Source organism: Fistularia commersonii, chromosome 5 (genome assembly GCF_037954325.1).
Source record: "Fistularia commersonii isolate RoL2024-O1a breed Wild chromosome 5, RoL_Fcom_v1.0, whole genome shotgun sequence".
Lineage (NCBI taxonomy): Eukaryota > Metazoa > Chordata > Actinopteri > Syngnathiformes > Fistulariidae > Fistularia > Fistularia commersonii.
In genome coordinates, this window is record NC_141288.1 from 4,066,623 (window position 1) to 4,080,000 (window position 13,378).

Genomic DNA, 13,378 nt, shown 5'->3' on the forward strand with positions numbered 1-13,378 from the left:
ATTTTTAGTTTTTTTTTCTTTATTGTGACAGAGAACTTAATGTTTGTTTCATCAAACTTAAAAAAAAAAAACGTTATGATGTTGCGCGCTTCTTCGAATTGTCAATTTTCCGACGCTCCCGCTGGTCCGTGAAGGCAGCAGCGGTTCGGGTCCGATTCTTACGTCAAACGTGGGGGGAGGAAGGGGGGGGGGAGAACCTTCCAGATGTCCGGAGGATCCCGCTCAGTCCGCCCCACCCCCGATGCGCCGGACCGGAGCTTTCCTCCGCGTTTACCGGACCGGCGTCAAGGATGTTGGCCAGGAAGAGCATCATACCGGAGGAGTTCGGCTTGCCGGGACCCGCGTCCCGGTTCCACCGCAAGCCGGTGTTCCGGGACCGCGTCAACAAGGCGCGCTTCATCGCCAAGAACGGGTCGTGCAACTTGGCGCACAAGAACATCCGCGAGCAGGGTCGCTTCTTGCAGGACGTCTTCACCACTCTGGTGGACCTCAAGTGGAGATTCACCATCGTCATCTTCACGACCACCTTCGTCAGCAGTTGGCTGCTTTTCGCCATGAGCTGGTGGCTGGTGGCGTTCGCCCACGGCGACCTGGCTCTGACAGAAGACAACCGGACGCATTGCGTCACCGAGGTCAAGTAAGCGGGGCGAGCGCGGATGGTCGGGACACTTTTTTATTATTATTATTAAAATAATTTTATTTTTATCTTTCTTCACGTCAGACCCTCCTTTTCCTCGCCAAGCAACCATAAAATTGTATTTTAAATGATGTGTAAATTGTATGTTTATTACGACCCCCCCCCCCCCCCCCATTGGTTCACTTTGTAGGCGCTTCGGGTCACTTCCGGTCGGAAACTCTTCGCAGGCACTTCCGTTTGTTTGTTTGTTTTTGGATCCGAAGTTGATTCAGGAGAAGCAAAATCTAAAAATAATAATGAATGTAAAACTTTTGGATTTTTGAAACACTTAAATCAATCTCAGACAAACAAACCTTTAAATCCACTCAAGAATATCATTGCTTTTTTTCCTTATCCTTGTTGTTGCTATTTACTTTTTGTGGCGATGTTGCGGTGTCTTTTAATTTTCTCTTTTATTTATTTATTTATTTATTTATTTATTTATTTATTTATTTATTTATTTATTTATTCTATTTATTTATTTATTTATTTATTTATTTATTTATTTATTCTATTTATACTCATATATATTGATACTGTCAGTGTTGCGCTGCTGTGACAAAACCTATGGGGATAAATAAAGTCCTATATTTTTGGATGCAAGAAAGCAACAATTTCAATACATTTTTTGGTCATTAGTAAGAAATCATGAAGTAATAAAGGTGTTTTTCAATTGTTTCCCGTCGTCCCGCAGGTCGTTCTCTTCCGCCTTCCTGTTCTCCATCGAGGTCCAGGTGACCATTGGCTTCGGCGGACGGATGATCACCGAACAGTGTCCGACCGCCATCACCGTCCTCATCCTGCAGAACATCGTGGGGCTCATTATCAACGCCATCATGCTGGGTGAGACGCCAGGACATTTATGAAAACCTGGGTTGTGTTTTTTTCTCATCTTTTTTTTGTTTTTCAATTGTTCAGGTTGCAAAACAATATCAATTCATTTCTGTTGAACCAAAGTCAGAAGGGCATTCTCAAAGGTCATGCCCCATCACAATTTCACAATAAATATAAAAATATGTAGTTTGTTTTCAAACAAAAGTAAATGTATTTGGATTAGGGCTGGCATGGGGGCCCTTAAAATAATTCTGCCCACAACCCAGATTCTCACACACCTGCCCTGTGTGTTGTTTCCAAACCATGTTTCTACTGCCATCTAGTGGTTTTAAAAATCACCTGCATCATATTGGACTTGTTGGAAGAGTCAGTTCCTTCAAACTGGGTTCAAAGTTTTATTTGTTTATAAATTACTTAAGATGGAGTGGGATTAACGAGTTCAAATTGAACAAAAAAATATTCTTTTTTTATACTGGTGGCCAAAATATGACAAAAAGTTATTTCCATTGATAATCTCTGTCGGCCTCAGAAGATTGAATTTAATCCACCCCATCATGTCCTCTGGGCTCCGCAGGCTGTATCTTCATGAAGACAGCTCAGTCCAACCGCCGCGCCGAGACGCTGATCTTCAGCCGACATGCCGTCATCGCCGTCAGAAACAACCGTCTGTGTTTCATGATCCGCATCGGAGACCTGAGGAAGAGTATGATCATCGGGGCCACCGTCAGGCTGCAGGTGGGCCTTTTTCAATCACAACACTACCACCTCCCCTCACTCACTGCCATGCCCAAGAAATATGATTTATTACAGATTCATTTTTCCCGCAGGTTTTATTATTATAATTATAATTTTTCCAACAGTTATTCAATTAAATGCTTTTTTTTGTCATATCGTATCTTCAAAAATATACAAACTATACTGTTATTTTGACCCAACGTGATATTTGGTATGTAGTTTTAAAGGCATTTTTCTTTCGAGAGGTCAAACAAATATAAACACACATGTAGAATACAAATTCATATTTCATATTCATTTCATATTCATATTTATGATTAACTTGAAAATCAATCCAAATAATTCAATTTGATTTCTCTTATTAAAAAATGATTCTTCAATTTACTTCAGGCATGTGAGTTCGTCTCTGTAAGTTCACGTTCTCCTCCAGTCAACTTGTGGGCAAACTAAATTCAAACAAGCAGAAATATTATGATTTATGTAACTTATGTTTTGTGTAACTTATGTAACTGTTTATCCCAACTATTTCAGCCAAAATCGTGGTTCTGCAAGGTTTTTTTTTCATCTTTCCTTGGGACCTTAGCTAGTTAGCTAGCTAGGTAGGTGCTGCTTGAAAGCAGCACCACTCATTGTTTTTTGTAAAAAAGACGAATAAGAATCCAAAATATAAAGATATATCAGTGTTTATGAATTCATTGTTTAATTGCTGTTACCTTTTGCAAAGGCTGAAGAGTTTGTAAAGGCTTTTTTTTTGATAGGATAGGATTAGCTAACTTTAGCTGAACATGCTAACACTGCAGGTGCCGGAAGTACCATAATGACTCAAGTCACGGAAGGGAAGGCGATGTGGAACACGTGGGTTTCGAGCTGTTTTGAGGCCTGGCCAGACAAGCTAACGCGTAAATTAGCATATATAAAACAAAATGTCAAAATGGCTTGTGCTTTTCGCTAATCTATTTCAGCTTGCTTGAAAGCATCCGTTGACAGAGAAGGCGGCAACAAAAGAATAGGCACAAGTAGCGTTAGCTAACGTTAGCCGATGTTCGCTTGTGAATTTTCCATTGGATGAATCTATGGAAGGCTAGAGCTCATTAACACTATTAGCTTGTCAGCTAATAGTCAAGGCTAACAGACAAGGCCTTGCAGGTGAGCTATTGATTATGTCACTGACTGTAATTTATTAAAATAAATCCTTCCCTTTATGCATAATTTTTTTCCCGATACGTGATTTATTGTTTTTATTGATATTTACTGATACCGGTGTGCAGGTGGTGAGAAAGACAACAACCCCTGAAGGGGAAGTCATCCCCATTCATCAGATCGACGTCCCGACGGAGAGCGCCGTGGCCAGCAACAGCCTCTTCCTCCTCGCCCCGCTCATCATCTGCCATGTCATTGACAAGAACAGGTACTTAAGAGCAACATATCATGAAAGATTTGTAAAAACAGCAGGAGATTTCCCTAAAGAATTTCCAGTAAAATAAATGAAAAAGATTGAATTTTATGTATTGGTTTCAAACGACCCAAAAATGGCTGTTAAAAGCCCAAGACAGGGCGAAACAGAATGGCACATGAAATTTTATTCAGGAAAGAAGAGTGATCAAAAGTGACAGTTAAGATAGCCTGAAAATATGTATATATTATCTAGTCGTATTATTACTTAATGAACCGCCATCAAATTTTAAATACCTTTTAATTAACAAGAGATTTCATGCGTTTTTCCTAAAAAGCAGGGATTAAGAGACAAAACGTGACCTGTTGTCGCACTGCAATTATCAACATGAAGAAGGAGTAAAGTAAATTTGTGGAGCAAGGAAGTTTCCAAACATTTGGGTAAAAAACAGTTGGATTCAAATTTGATTTATGTAGCGCTAAATCACAGTTATCTTATGACACTCTCCATGTGGAGCAGGTCTGAACCACACTTTTTAAAATGATTTACAGAAACCCAACATGTGAGCAAGAGCTCGGTGATGGCGGCGAGGAGAAAAACGCCCTTTTCCATAAATCAAGTACAGTGATTTATTTTGGTCATAATATCATGAGCGTGCCGTGCGTTCCCGCAGCCCGCTCTACGACCTGTCAGCCATGGAGCTGCAGTGCAGCGACCTGGAGGTCATCGTCATCCTGGAGGGCGTGGTGGAGACGACCGGCATCACCACGCAGGCTCGCACCTCCTACGTGTCCGAGGAGATCCAGTGGGGCCACCGCTTCGTTCCCATAGTAACGGAGGAGGAAGGGGTGTACTCTGTGGACTACTCCAAGTTTGGAAACACAGTGAAGGTAACCACACAACTAGTCGGTTGATTGACTGAATGAGTCGCGTTTATGCCTGTCACACATATTATTATTAGATTACAGGGGACAAAACTTAGCTCTCCCTTTTTTGAGAATTGAAAAGGGTTTTCTCCCAAATGTTAATTGGTTTTAATTCATTCCCTGGTCATTTTTTGGTAGAATTTTGGTTCTTTGGCAAATCTTTTTTTTTTTTTCCCCAGTAATTATCATATTCTGTCTTCATAATTTCCATCACAGACGGCTCTTTATTCTTCAGGATTTTGGAAAAACCTTTTTGGATTACCGTTTCCTGTCTTTTTTTGCAAACTTGCCTCACATTATGTTATGGCCCTTTCCAGCTATTTTCGATGTTCGTGCTAATTCTTGGATTGATGATGGAGTGATGATCTGATTATTTTGTTGATTGGCAGACATGATACTTTTGTAATTTTAATTCACTTTGTTATGTTTTGTTTCTACTTTTGACTCTCAGTCTTAATCCTTTAAGTGGTAGGGGAACATATATGCCTTTTTTCTCAAATCGGTTCGATGTGTTTGCAGTTCATGTCGCGGCCACCAGGGGGCACCAGTGAGCGCTCAAAATAAATGTAAACAAAAGCGTTTTTTCCTAGCCGACCCTCCTTTTACGGTCTGTTACAAGGGTTTTGTGTTGTTTCATCAGGTGGCGACGCCGCCATACAGTGCCCGAGAGCTGGAAGAGAAGCCGTCCATCTTGATCCAGTCACTCCAGAAGAGCGAGCTGTCGCACCAGAACTCGCTGAGGAAACGCAACTCCATGCGTCGCAACAACTCCATGCGGAAAGGCGCTAGCAGCGGCAGCCTCCGCAGGAACAACTCGGGGCTCATCTCCAACAAAGTGCAGTTCTTCACGACGTCTGATGGGGGGCAGAGCCTGAACGCTGTCACCTGACATGAGGCCTGCCTCCTGGTGACGGCCCTGGTGCTCCTGGTGGGTAGGAGACTGGTGGGCGTCAGCATTTCCCTCGCCTCCGTGGGACTGTTCCTCTGTCTGTTCCACGCTTCGTCTCACCTCCACACCTGACGTCGCCCCTGCGCCGTTTTCCTGCAGCACGTCGCGCATCGCTCATTCCAACACTTGAATCAGATCCTCTGTAATTTATTCTCTTCTTTGTCAATTAACAATACAAAAGTCCAGAAATCATCCTATATAGATGATTTTTTTTTTCTCAAAAGAAACCAGTGCCTTCGAAACAACCGCCTCACATCTTAGAATATTAAAAAAGAAATGCTCTTCATCTTTCCATTTCCTGATTTCTTTTTTATGAAACTACAAAATTAAAATGACATTTTTAGTTGGTCTGAAAAGAAACAGTTTCTTAAATGCTGCAAAGATGCAGCGGCACACATTGTGAAGCTCATAGCGCTAGCGACTATCGCTTGAAATGCATATAAAATGTGATTTGGAACTGCAGTCTTTTATTCACATGGAGCAAAAGTTTGCTGTGTAATTGAAATAGAAAAGCTTCACTCACTGGATTATTATGACACATTGCATTTGCAATAATTTTTTTTTAGAAAATCGAACAGACAGAATAAAAATGACTTACAATTAAGCAGAAAATCAAGTAAAAGCTGCCAAAAAAATTTGCCTTAAAATATATCAAAGAAAGTATGAAAGCTATTGCAAGAAGTTATTCAGAAAGTAAGCAAAGTGGTTTTCTGAAAGTGATAAGTTAACATTCCTAAAAACTAATTGCACATAAAATGTGGATGGGACTATTTCTGCAAGCAGTGGTTGCTGCATGCAGATTCAGCAACTGGGATCAAAACAAAGTTCGGACTGAAGAACCCATGAGGCCATTAAGTTTAGGTTTAGGTGCCGGATGTGTGTGTGTGTTATTGATTTATTGGTTGTGATTTATAGGGAATAAAATGCACTCATTTTACTTCATTGTGTATCGATTGTTCTATTTGACAGTTCCACTTTGTTAATGAGCTTTGGGGTTTAATGTCGAACACCGAGGGTTAGGAACATTTTAACCCCAAAGTTTCATATAACGATACATGTTTTTAAAATAATAGGACATTCTGACCAAAACAATAATTATTTATTCTTTGTAACTCAATTATTAGCCACGTGGTAACGTCATTGCACACGTAATGACGTACATAACCCGGAAGTGTGCGTAGTTGTGTCCAGTGTCGACAGGTGGTACCCGAGACATGGCTCGCATTTTTCTGAGCCGAGCCGTGGGCGTCCTGCGATGCCGTAGGTTTCCGCCACTGACCGGGATTCGGTGCTACTCTCAAACCGAACCGGAACCGCTGACCCTCCGGGAGCAGAGCAACGGAATCAGGTGACGCCCCCCACCGCCACCCCCGCGGCTCCGCGATGTTAGCATCTCTGTTAGCGAACTAGCTTGAAAAAATAGTATGAAACGGCACAGTTGCAGCACCGACAGGTTACTTGAGTTTTTTTATGTAACGTTTTACCCTTTAAACTAAAGGATTTAGTCTTCTCTTAAATTCGGCTCCTTCCATTTACCGCAAATTTGTAGAAATCTCACTGTTAAGATGTCGTTTAAACCGATCTGAACCGGTGCTCAAGTCGTCGTGACCGAGCCGAAACACAGTGTAAACTAACAACAAAAACAAAATGACAACACAGTTGGGAGACATTCCGCTATATTAGACATTCCGCTGTTCCGTTTATTTACTGGATATTTCATCACAGAAAGTCCTGAATCTAAATATAATCAACTTTTCAAGAGACGAAATGAAGAAGTGCTCTTCGTGTTGTGATCACGTGACACCCTATAAACGTAATAGTAAAGTGTCAGTGTGGTATCAGAATTCTTACAAACTTTATTTCCGAGCCAAAATGTCAATAACTTTTTTTCAAAGATTATGTCATGAGAAATCTGATTTATTCATGCAGCATCATTTGAATGTTGATTAACAGTTGCGGTTTTATTTGGCAAATCACTTGTTCTCCGTTCATCAATGTCAGTGAAAACACAGACGGCAGATGTAATTTGTGTCTTTTAAAATCTAGTAGTTGGTATTTTAAACTGGGCAATTTGTGGCCAGCAGCGGTGAGCTGATGGACCCCGTTCAAGGTCATGTCACTGAGGCAAGTGCACACATGAAGGTTTAATGTTTAAACCCAAACGAGTGAAACACAGCTGTCATTTTGTGCCAAAGTCCCGATTTATTGCGTTTTACATTTTCATGGAGGATTGTGGTGATACGAATGTGTTTGAGCCCGTAGGAGGATCATCCTGAATAATCCCAAAAAGAGGAACGCCCTGTCGCTGTCCATGCTGGAGTCCCTGAAAGCCGACATCCAGACAGACGTGGACAGCGACGACCTGAGGGTCATCATCATATCAGGTGTGGCTGCGGGACGTCGACGCCTAGACACCGTATGGGATCTTATCACATTTACATTACTGTCCTCTTCTTTTTTCCGTGGTCGGGCGCATTTTTGATCGCTTTGGTGAAAATTCACCTGTGAATTACTGATATATCTACTTATAAAGGATACAAATTCAGCAGGAGCCGACTTTGAATATAATTAGATGATTCCGTTGATCCGTAAAGTTAGTAAATAACTTTGAAAAACTATAAAAATAATTGTCAAAATGGAGGAATGACCTCAGAGCTGAACAGTGGCGCAATGATCAGCGCTTCCACGTCACAGCAAGGAGGTCCCTGATTGGTCCCCGTTGTCTGCGTGGGTTTCCTCCTGGTTCTTCCCTTTCCTCCAACGGTCAAAGTGAGAGGGTGACTAGTTGTATGTCTCTATATGTGGCCCTTTGATCGATCAATTGTTGTTTAAATCTCAAATATTGCCAAAACATTTTTTTAGAAATGACCACATGAAAAAAATGCAGGAAATGTGTCAGGTTTCGAAGTGATAAAGAATCAGATATTTGAAGGTCAGATGAGTCAGACAGATGATTATTTAGAAGCTCCTGAACGCACCGCCACCTCTCAGGCCTGAATGTGGATTCATCCATATAAAATTCAGGTATCTGGCTTGAACACTTGGACTGAGGGAAACAAAAATCAAAGTGAATTTACAATAAAAAAAAAAAAAAAATCCCTTTTTTTTTTTTTCCACTTGTTTATTTGCGTTTCCACAGCAGTGACATCACAGACTGTAGATTGCCCTATGTGACATCACAGCTTCCCCCTCACGGCTTCCCCTTCCACTGTCCGGGAGCAGGGCGGGGGGGTAGATCGGCGGTGGAATGACAAGTTCGCGCGTACGTGGCTTCAGGTGTGCCGAGCGCCCCCTCCTATTCAGGGGGCGTGGTCCGGCGTGCCGGGGGCGCCCTGGTTCTCCGCCTGCTGCGCCCCCGTCTCATGCGGGCCCTCGCCCTGCAGGGCTCCCCAGTGCTGGGCCTTCAGCCTCCACAGGGTCTCCTGCCGCTGGTGCTCGCGCTGCAAGGTCAGCAGCTGTCGCTGGGCCTCCAGCCGCTGGGCCTCCAGCTGCCGCCGCGCCTCCCACCACTGCTCGTCCAGCTGCTGCTTGGCCTTCAGCTGCTCCGCCTGCAGCTGCAGCCGACTCTGCAGCTGCGCCTCCTCCAGCTGCTGCCTGGCCGCCCGCCGCTGCTCCTCCAGCTGCTGCTCCGCCTTGCGCAGGCTCACCGTCAGCACGGCCACCTGCTGCATGGCGTCGAAGCGACCGCGCTCCTCCGGTTCCTGCTCGTCGGGCTCCTCGTCGTCGGCTTCCGGGTCGTCGGCCTCCTGGTCCAGCTCGCCGGCGCCCAGCTCCTGCAGCTTCCTCTTGGCCGTCTTCCTCCTCTGTCGGCGCAGCGCGCTGATGGTCTTCTTCAGGGCGTCGTTCTGCCGCCGCAGTAGGTTGGTGGTGACCAGGTGCTCGCCGACAGCCAGCTGCAGGCTGTTGATGTACGCCTTCACAGACGCCTCCATGGCCACGTCCAGCCGCTTCATCCACGCCGTGGCGTCTCACAGCCGGCGGCGTCCATGAGCGTGGGATCACCGCCGCTGTGGTTCGCCCCCTTTTTATAAACTGGGAGGCGCCGCGGAGCCCTGTGTGACATCGCCATCACCTTTGTCACCATCACAGGCGCCTCCGCCGTGTCACACAGATGCGGCGGCGAGGTGGAGGTCACTGTCGGCGACGCGCATCAACCAGACCGGAAAAACTACAATAATGGTCGCCGCAGAGGATTCGCATAGTGCTCCCTTTTGTCCGACTTCCTGGTTCCCCCGTGACATCACAGCTTCGCCCCCCGGTGTCACGCTTATGTCCCCTTTATCGGACGCCACGGCGTCGTACCTTGGCAGCGGCATCACTACCGCTGTGTGACGGCGTCCGCTGTTTTTTTAACTCTTAGCGATACAATGTGGGAGAAGCACAGGTGAAAACAGCAGCAGCTTATGGGAGAAATTCGGAGAAATATAATCTTGGAAATAATTAGCAAACCGCTAGCAAGACGTGATTAAATGATCAACAATAAAACATAACTAATTGGCCGAAAATCAGCAAAAAGGGGGTCTTATCTGTTTTTTATTCAAAAGTAGACTTAATGATTGATATATTAATTGATTTTTTTTCTTTACAATGAAATATGAGTAATTGCCAAAAAAGAACAAAAAGGATTATTACTTATTTTTTATTGAAAAGTCAATTTAACAATTGATATGTTAATTGATTTATTTTTTCTTTTCAACAATAAAATATGACTAATATCGCCCAAATCAGCAAAAAATGATCTTATCTTTTTTTAATTGAAAAGTTGTTTTAACAACTGATTTATTAATTCATAAATTGATTTTAAGATCGCTGCTTCCCCTGTCGTCATGGTGACCATCTTACCATGTCCTATCACACAGGTGAAGCACACCATCAGTGATGAAACGGCTCATTGTGATACACACACAAACACACACACACACGCAAACACCATCAATCAGATGAAAATGAGCAGGAAATTCTATTGTCAGGATATATTTAAGAAATTAAGAAGAGGACAAATAATAATCCCCATAACGCTCAAGATTGGTTCTTATGTCTTTGCTACCTGTAAATCAGACATTCAATTTAAAATCCGGTTGATCATCTTTTTTTATTGCTGTTATTTTCAATGTTGCGATTATATATAAGAAAAAAAAAACGGTATTTATGGTCGATAAAAGACTATAAATTACTTGAAGATTAAAGTTATCTAACAACCTTCTATCAACCATAAATAAATGCTGTCAACATTTTGTTGGTTTTCATTCACACAGTATTTTTTTATCAATCTTGCAGTAACAACTCTCAGACACTAGATGCAGCCGCAGTTCTGTCTGAATCGGAGTCTGTTTTTCAAAATCAATGAAGTTGAGCACTGGGAGATAATGAGACTCAAAATAACAGGAAAACTTTATATTGAATAACAGTAATAAAGACATTGACACAAAATAATAAAGAGCCTACCTAAAGATAATACAAAAGTTAATCAAAAATAATCAGAGACATGGCTTTGCCACTTTTAAAAAAAGGTAAAACTAAGTTAAAATGTTTGAAAAGTCACATTAAATGATGAAGGATATTAATTTGTTCAAGAATTTACCAATGTATAAAGTAGTGTGGTCACTGTTGGACAACTTTGGACATGGATTAGTTTCTATTCCAGACTGTATGAATAACATTGTCTTTCGGGACGTGTGTGTGTGTGTGTGTGTGTGTGTGCGTGTGTCTGTGTGTGTGTGTGTGTTCCAGCCAAAGGTCCAGTGTTTTCCTCGGGACACGACCTGAAAGAGCTGACCTCAGCTCAGGGCCGACATCATCACACCAAGGTGTTCGACACGTGCACGCAGGTTCGTTCCGCCATCTTTGTGTCCCCCGGGCGTTTCCATGGTGACAGACCCTTAGGAGCCTGTCTATCAATGAACTGATACATGAGTTTTTTGTGCTGAGCTGAAGAGTGAGTGAGGGTGACAAATAAACACTCAATGAGGACATTGTCGCCATGGAAACACATTTAGGTATGTTTTGACAAGTTTGATATTCTGGATATGCAACTATACACACACACACACACACACACACACACACACACACACACACACACGTATGTGTGTGTGTATAGTCGTGTAAATGTGTGTTACACTTAATTCAATATTTTCTTAATACATTTTATTATTTTATCATACTTTATGATTTATATTCATTTATAATTTAAGTGTATATATAAATACATATTGAAACTTTGTATGTGTGTGTATATATATATATGTATATATATATATATATTAATGTATATGCATATTTGTTTAACTTTAATACATACGTATTTTCATAATTTCCCGGGTGTATGTATATCTCACTATCTATCTATGCACCATATATGCTCCATGTATTGTGGATGTATGTGCTACATGCTCTAATTATATACAGTATATAGATGTTTGTGTGTGTGCATGTGTGTAAACATATTTTTTTTTTAATAATCTAGTAATGCTTTATAACTCAAATTAACTTTTAAATTAAGTGATAAATTAGAAATGATTATCTATTTAACATTTATATATATATTGAAATGTGTTTATGTACATGTTTAATATTTGGCTTAACTTGAAAACATACATTTGGGGTTTTGTGGGTGTATATATGCATATATATACACATATATGTAGACCCACATATATATGTTTAATAATGTATACATTTTATATACATATGTATATATATAAACATGTACATATGTTTGTATATATGTATGTATAAACATATATGTATATAAATATGTATATATACACACATAGATACATATACATATATATGTATGTATGTATATATTTACATATTTCCATTAGAATGTGGGTGTATATATGCATATACATGTATATATAAACACACATACATATGTTTAATAATGTATACATTTTATAGCAAATGTATATATATACACATGTATATATGTAGGTATATATGTACGTATAAACATATATGTATATATATACACTATTCTATATATGTATATATATTAGATTATGTGGGTGTATATATGCATATACACGTATTTGTAGACACATTTATATATACGTTTAATATGTAGCTATATGTAATATGTATTGCATACATTTTATATACAAATGTATATATATACACACACATGTATATATGTACCCATATTCGTATATGTATATATATACTCAATTATATATATACACACATACGTGCATACACATATATATTCATGAATGTATATATATATATGTATATTCATATTTCCATTAGAACATGCATCTTCTGTGTATGAATCACATTCTATGTGTTTATATATTATTGTGTAGTTATCTATTCATCCATTAGGCTGTATTTATCTCCAGTAGTGTATATACATACTTGTGTGTGTATGTTTTAACACGTCATTTTTTGATAAATGTCAATCAAAGTGAGATTATTGATCTTTTTAGTTAATCATTGACCAAATCAGCAATTTGAAGCAGGGTAGTGTCCTGTGTCGCAGGTGATGACTCTGATCCAGGACCTCCCCGTCCCCGTGATTGCTATGGTGAATGGTGTTGCCACGGCAGCAGGTTGCCAACTGGTAGCCAGCTGCGATGTCGCCGTCGTGACGGACAAGTCCACCTTTGCCACTCCGGGTGTCAACGTTGGCCTGTTCTGCTCGACGCCGGCGGTGGCCATTGGCCGAGCCATCCCCCGGAAGGTGAGCGTTACAACCGATATATATGTCATAAATCATATCATAAATCAAGAACTGATATACAATTAAGAAAAATAATTAAATGTATTATTCATATGATGATGAAGTCATTTCCTTTCTGAAAAAAACAGTGCTTGTAACGATAAGTGTGCTTGTGAGATTTTTTTTTTTTTGTTTGATTCAA

At 41.0% G+C, this 13,378-nt stretch overlaps 2 protein-coding genes across 3 annotated transcripts in view; both read left to right on the forward strand.

Moving 5' to 3' along the window:
* The first annotated feature begins 214 nt into the window (after positions 1-214).
* kcnj8 (potassium inwardly rectifying channel subfamily J member 8) lies at positions 215-6,450 on the forward strand. Its single transcript, XM_086146543.1, has 6 exons — positions 215-637; positions 1,371-1,519; positions 2,085-2,245; positions 3,514-3,653; positions 4,312-4,528; positions 5,205-6,450. Exons 1-6 carry the CDS (start codon positions 291-293, stop codon positions 5,451-5,453), a joined length of 1,263 nt encoding a protein of 420 aa, XP_086002669.1. The 5' UTR covers positions 215-290; the 3' UTR covers positions 5,454-6,450.
* Positions 6,451-6,683: 233 nt separating this feature from the next.
* Positions 6,684-13,378, forward strand: part of echdc3 (enoyl CoA hydratase domain containing 3) — a 16,241-nt gene continuing 9,546 nt past the window's right edge. For both annotated transcript variants that reach the window (XM_086146544.1, XM_086146545.1), the window contains exons 1-4: positions 6,684-6,861; positions 7,776-7,897; positions 11,244-11,341; positions 12,997-13,197. In XM_086146544.1, coding sequence (XP_086002670.1) covers positions 6,728-6,861; positions 7,776-7,897; positions 11,244-11,341; positions 12,997-13,197 — 555 coding nt within the window. In that variant the 5' untranslated portion in view covers positions 6,684-6,727. The remainder of the gene's footprint in view (positions 6,862-7,775; positions 7,898-11,243; positions 11,342-12,996; positions 13,198-13,378) is intronic.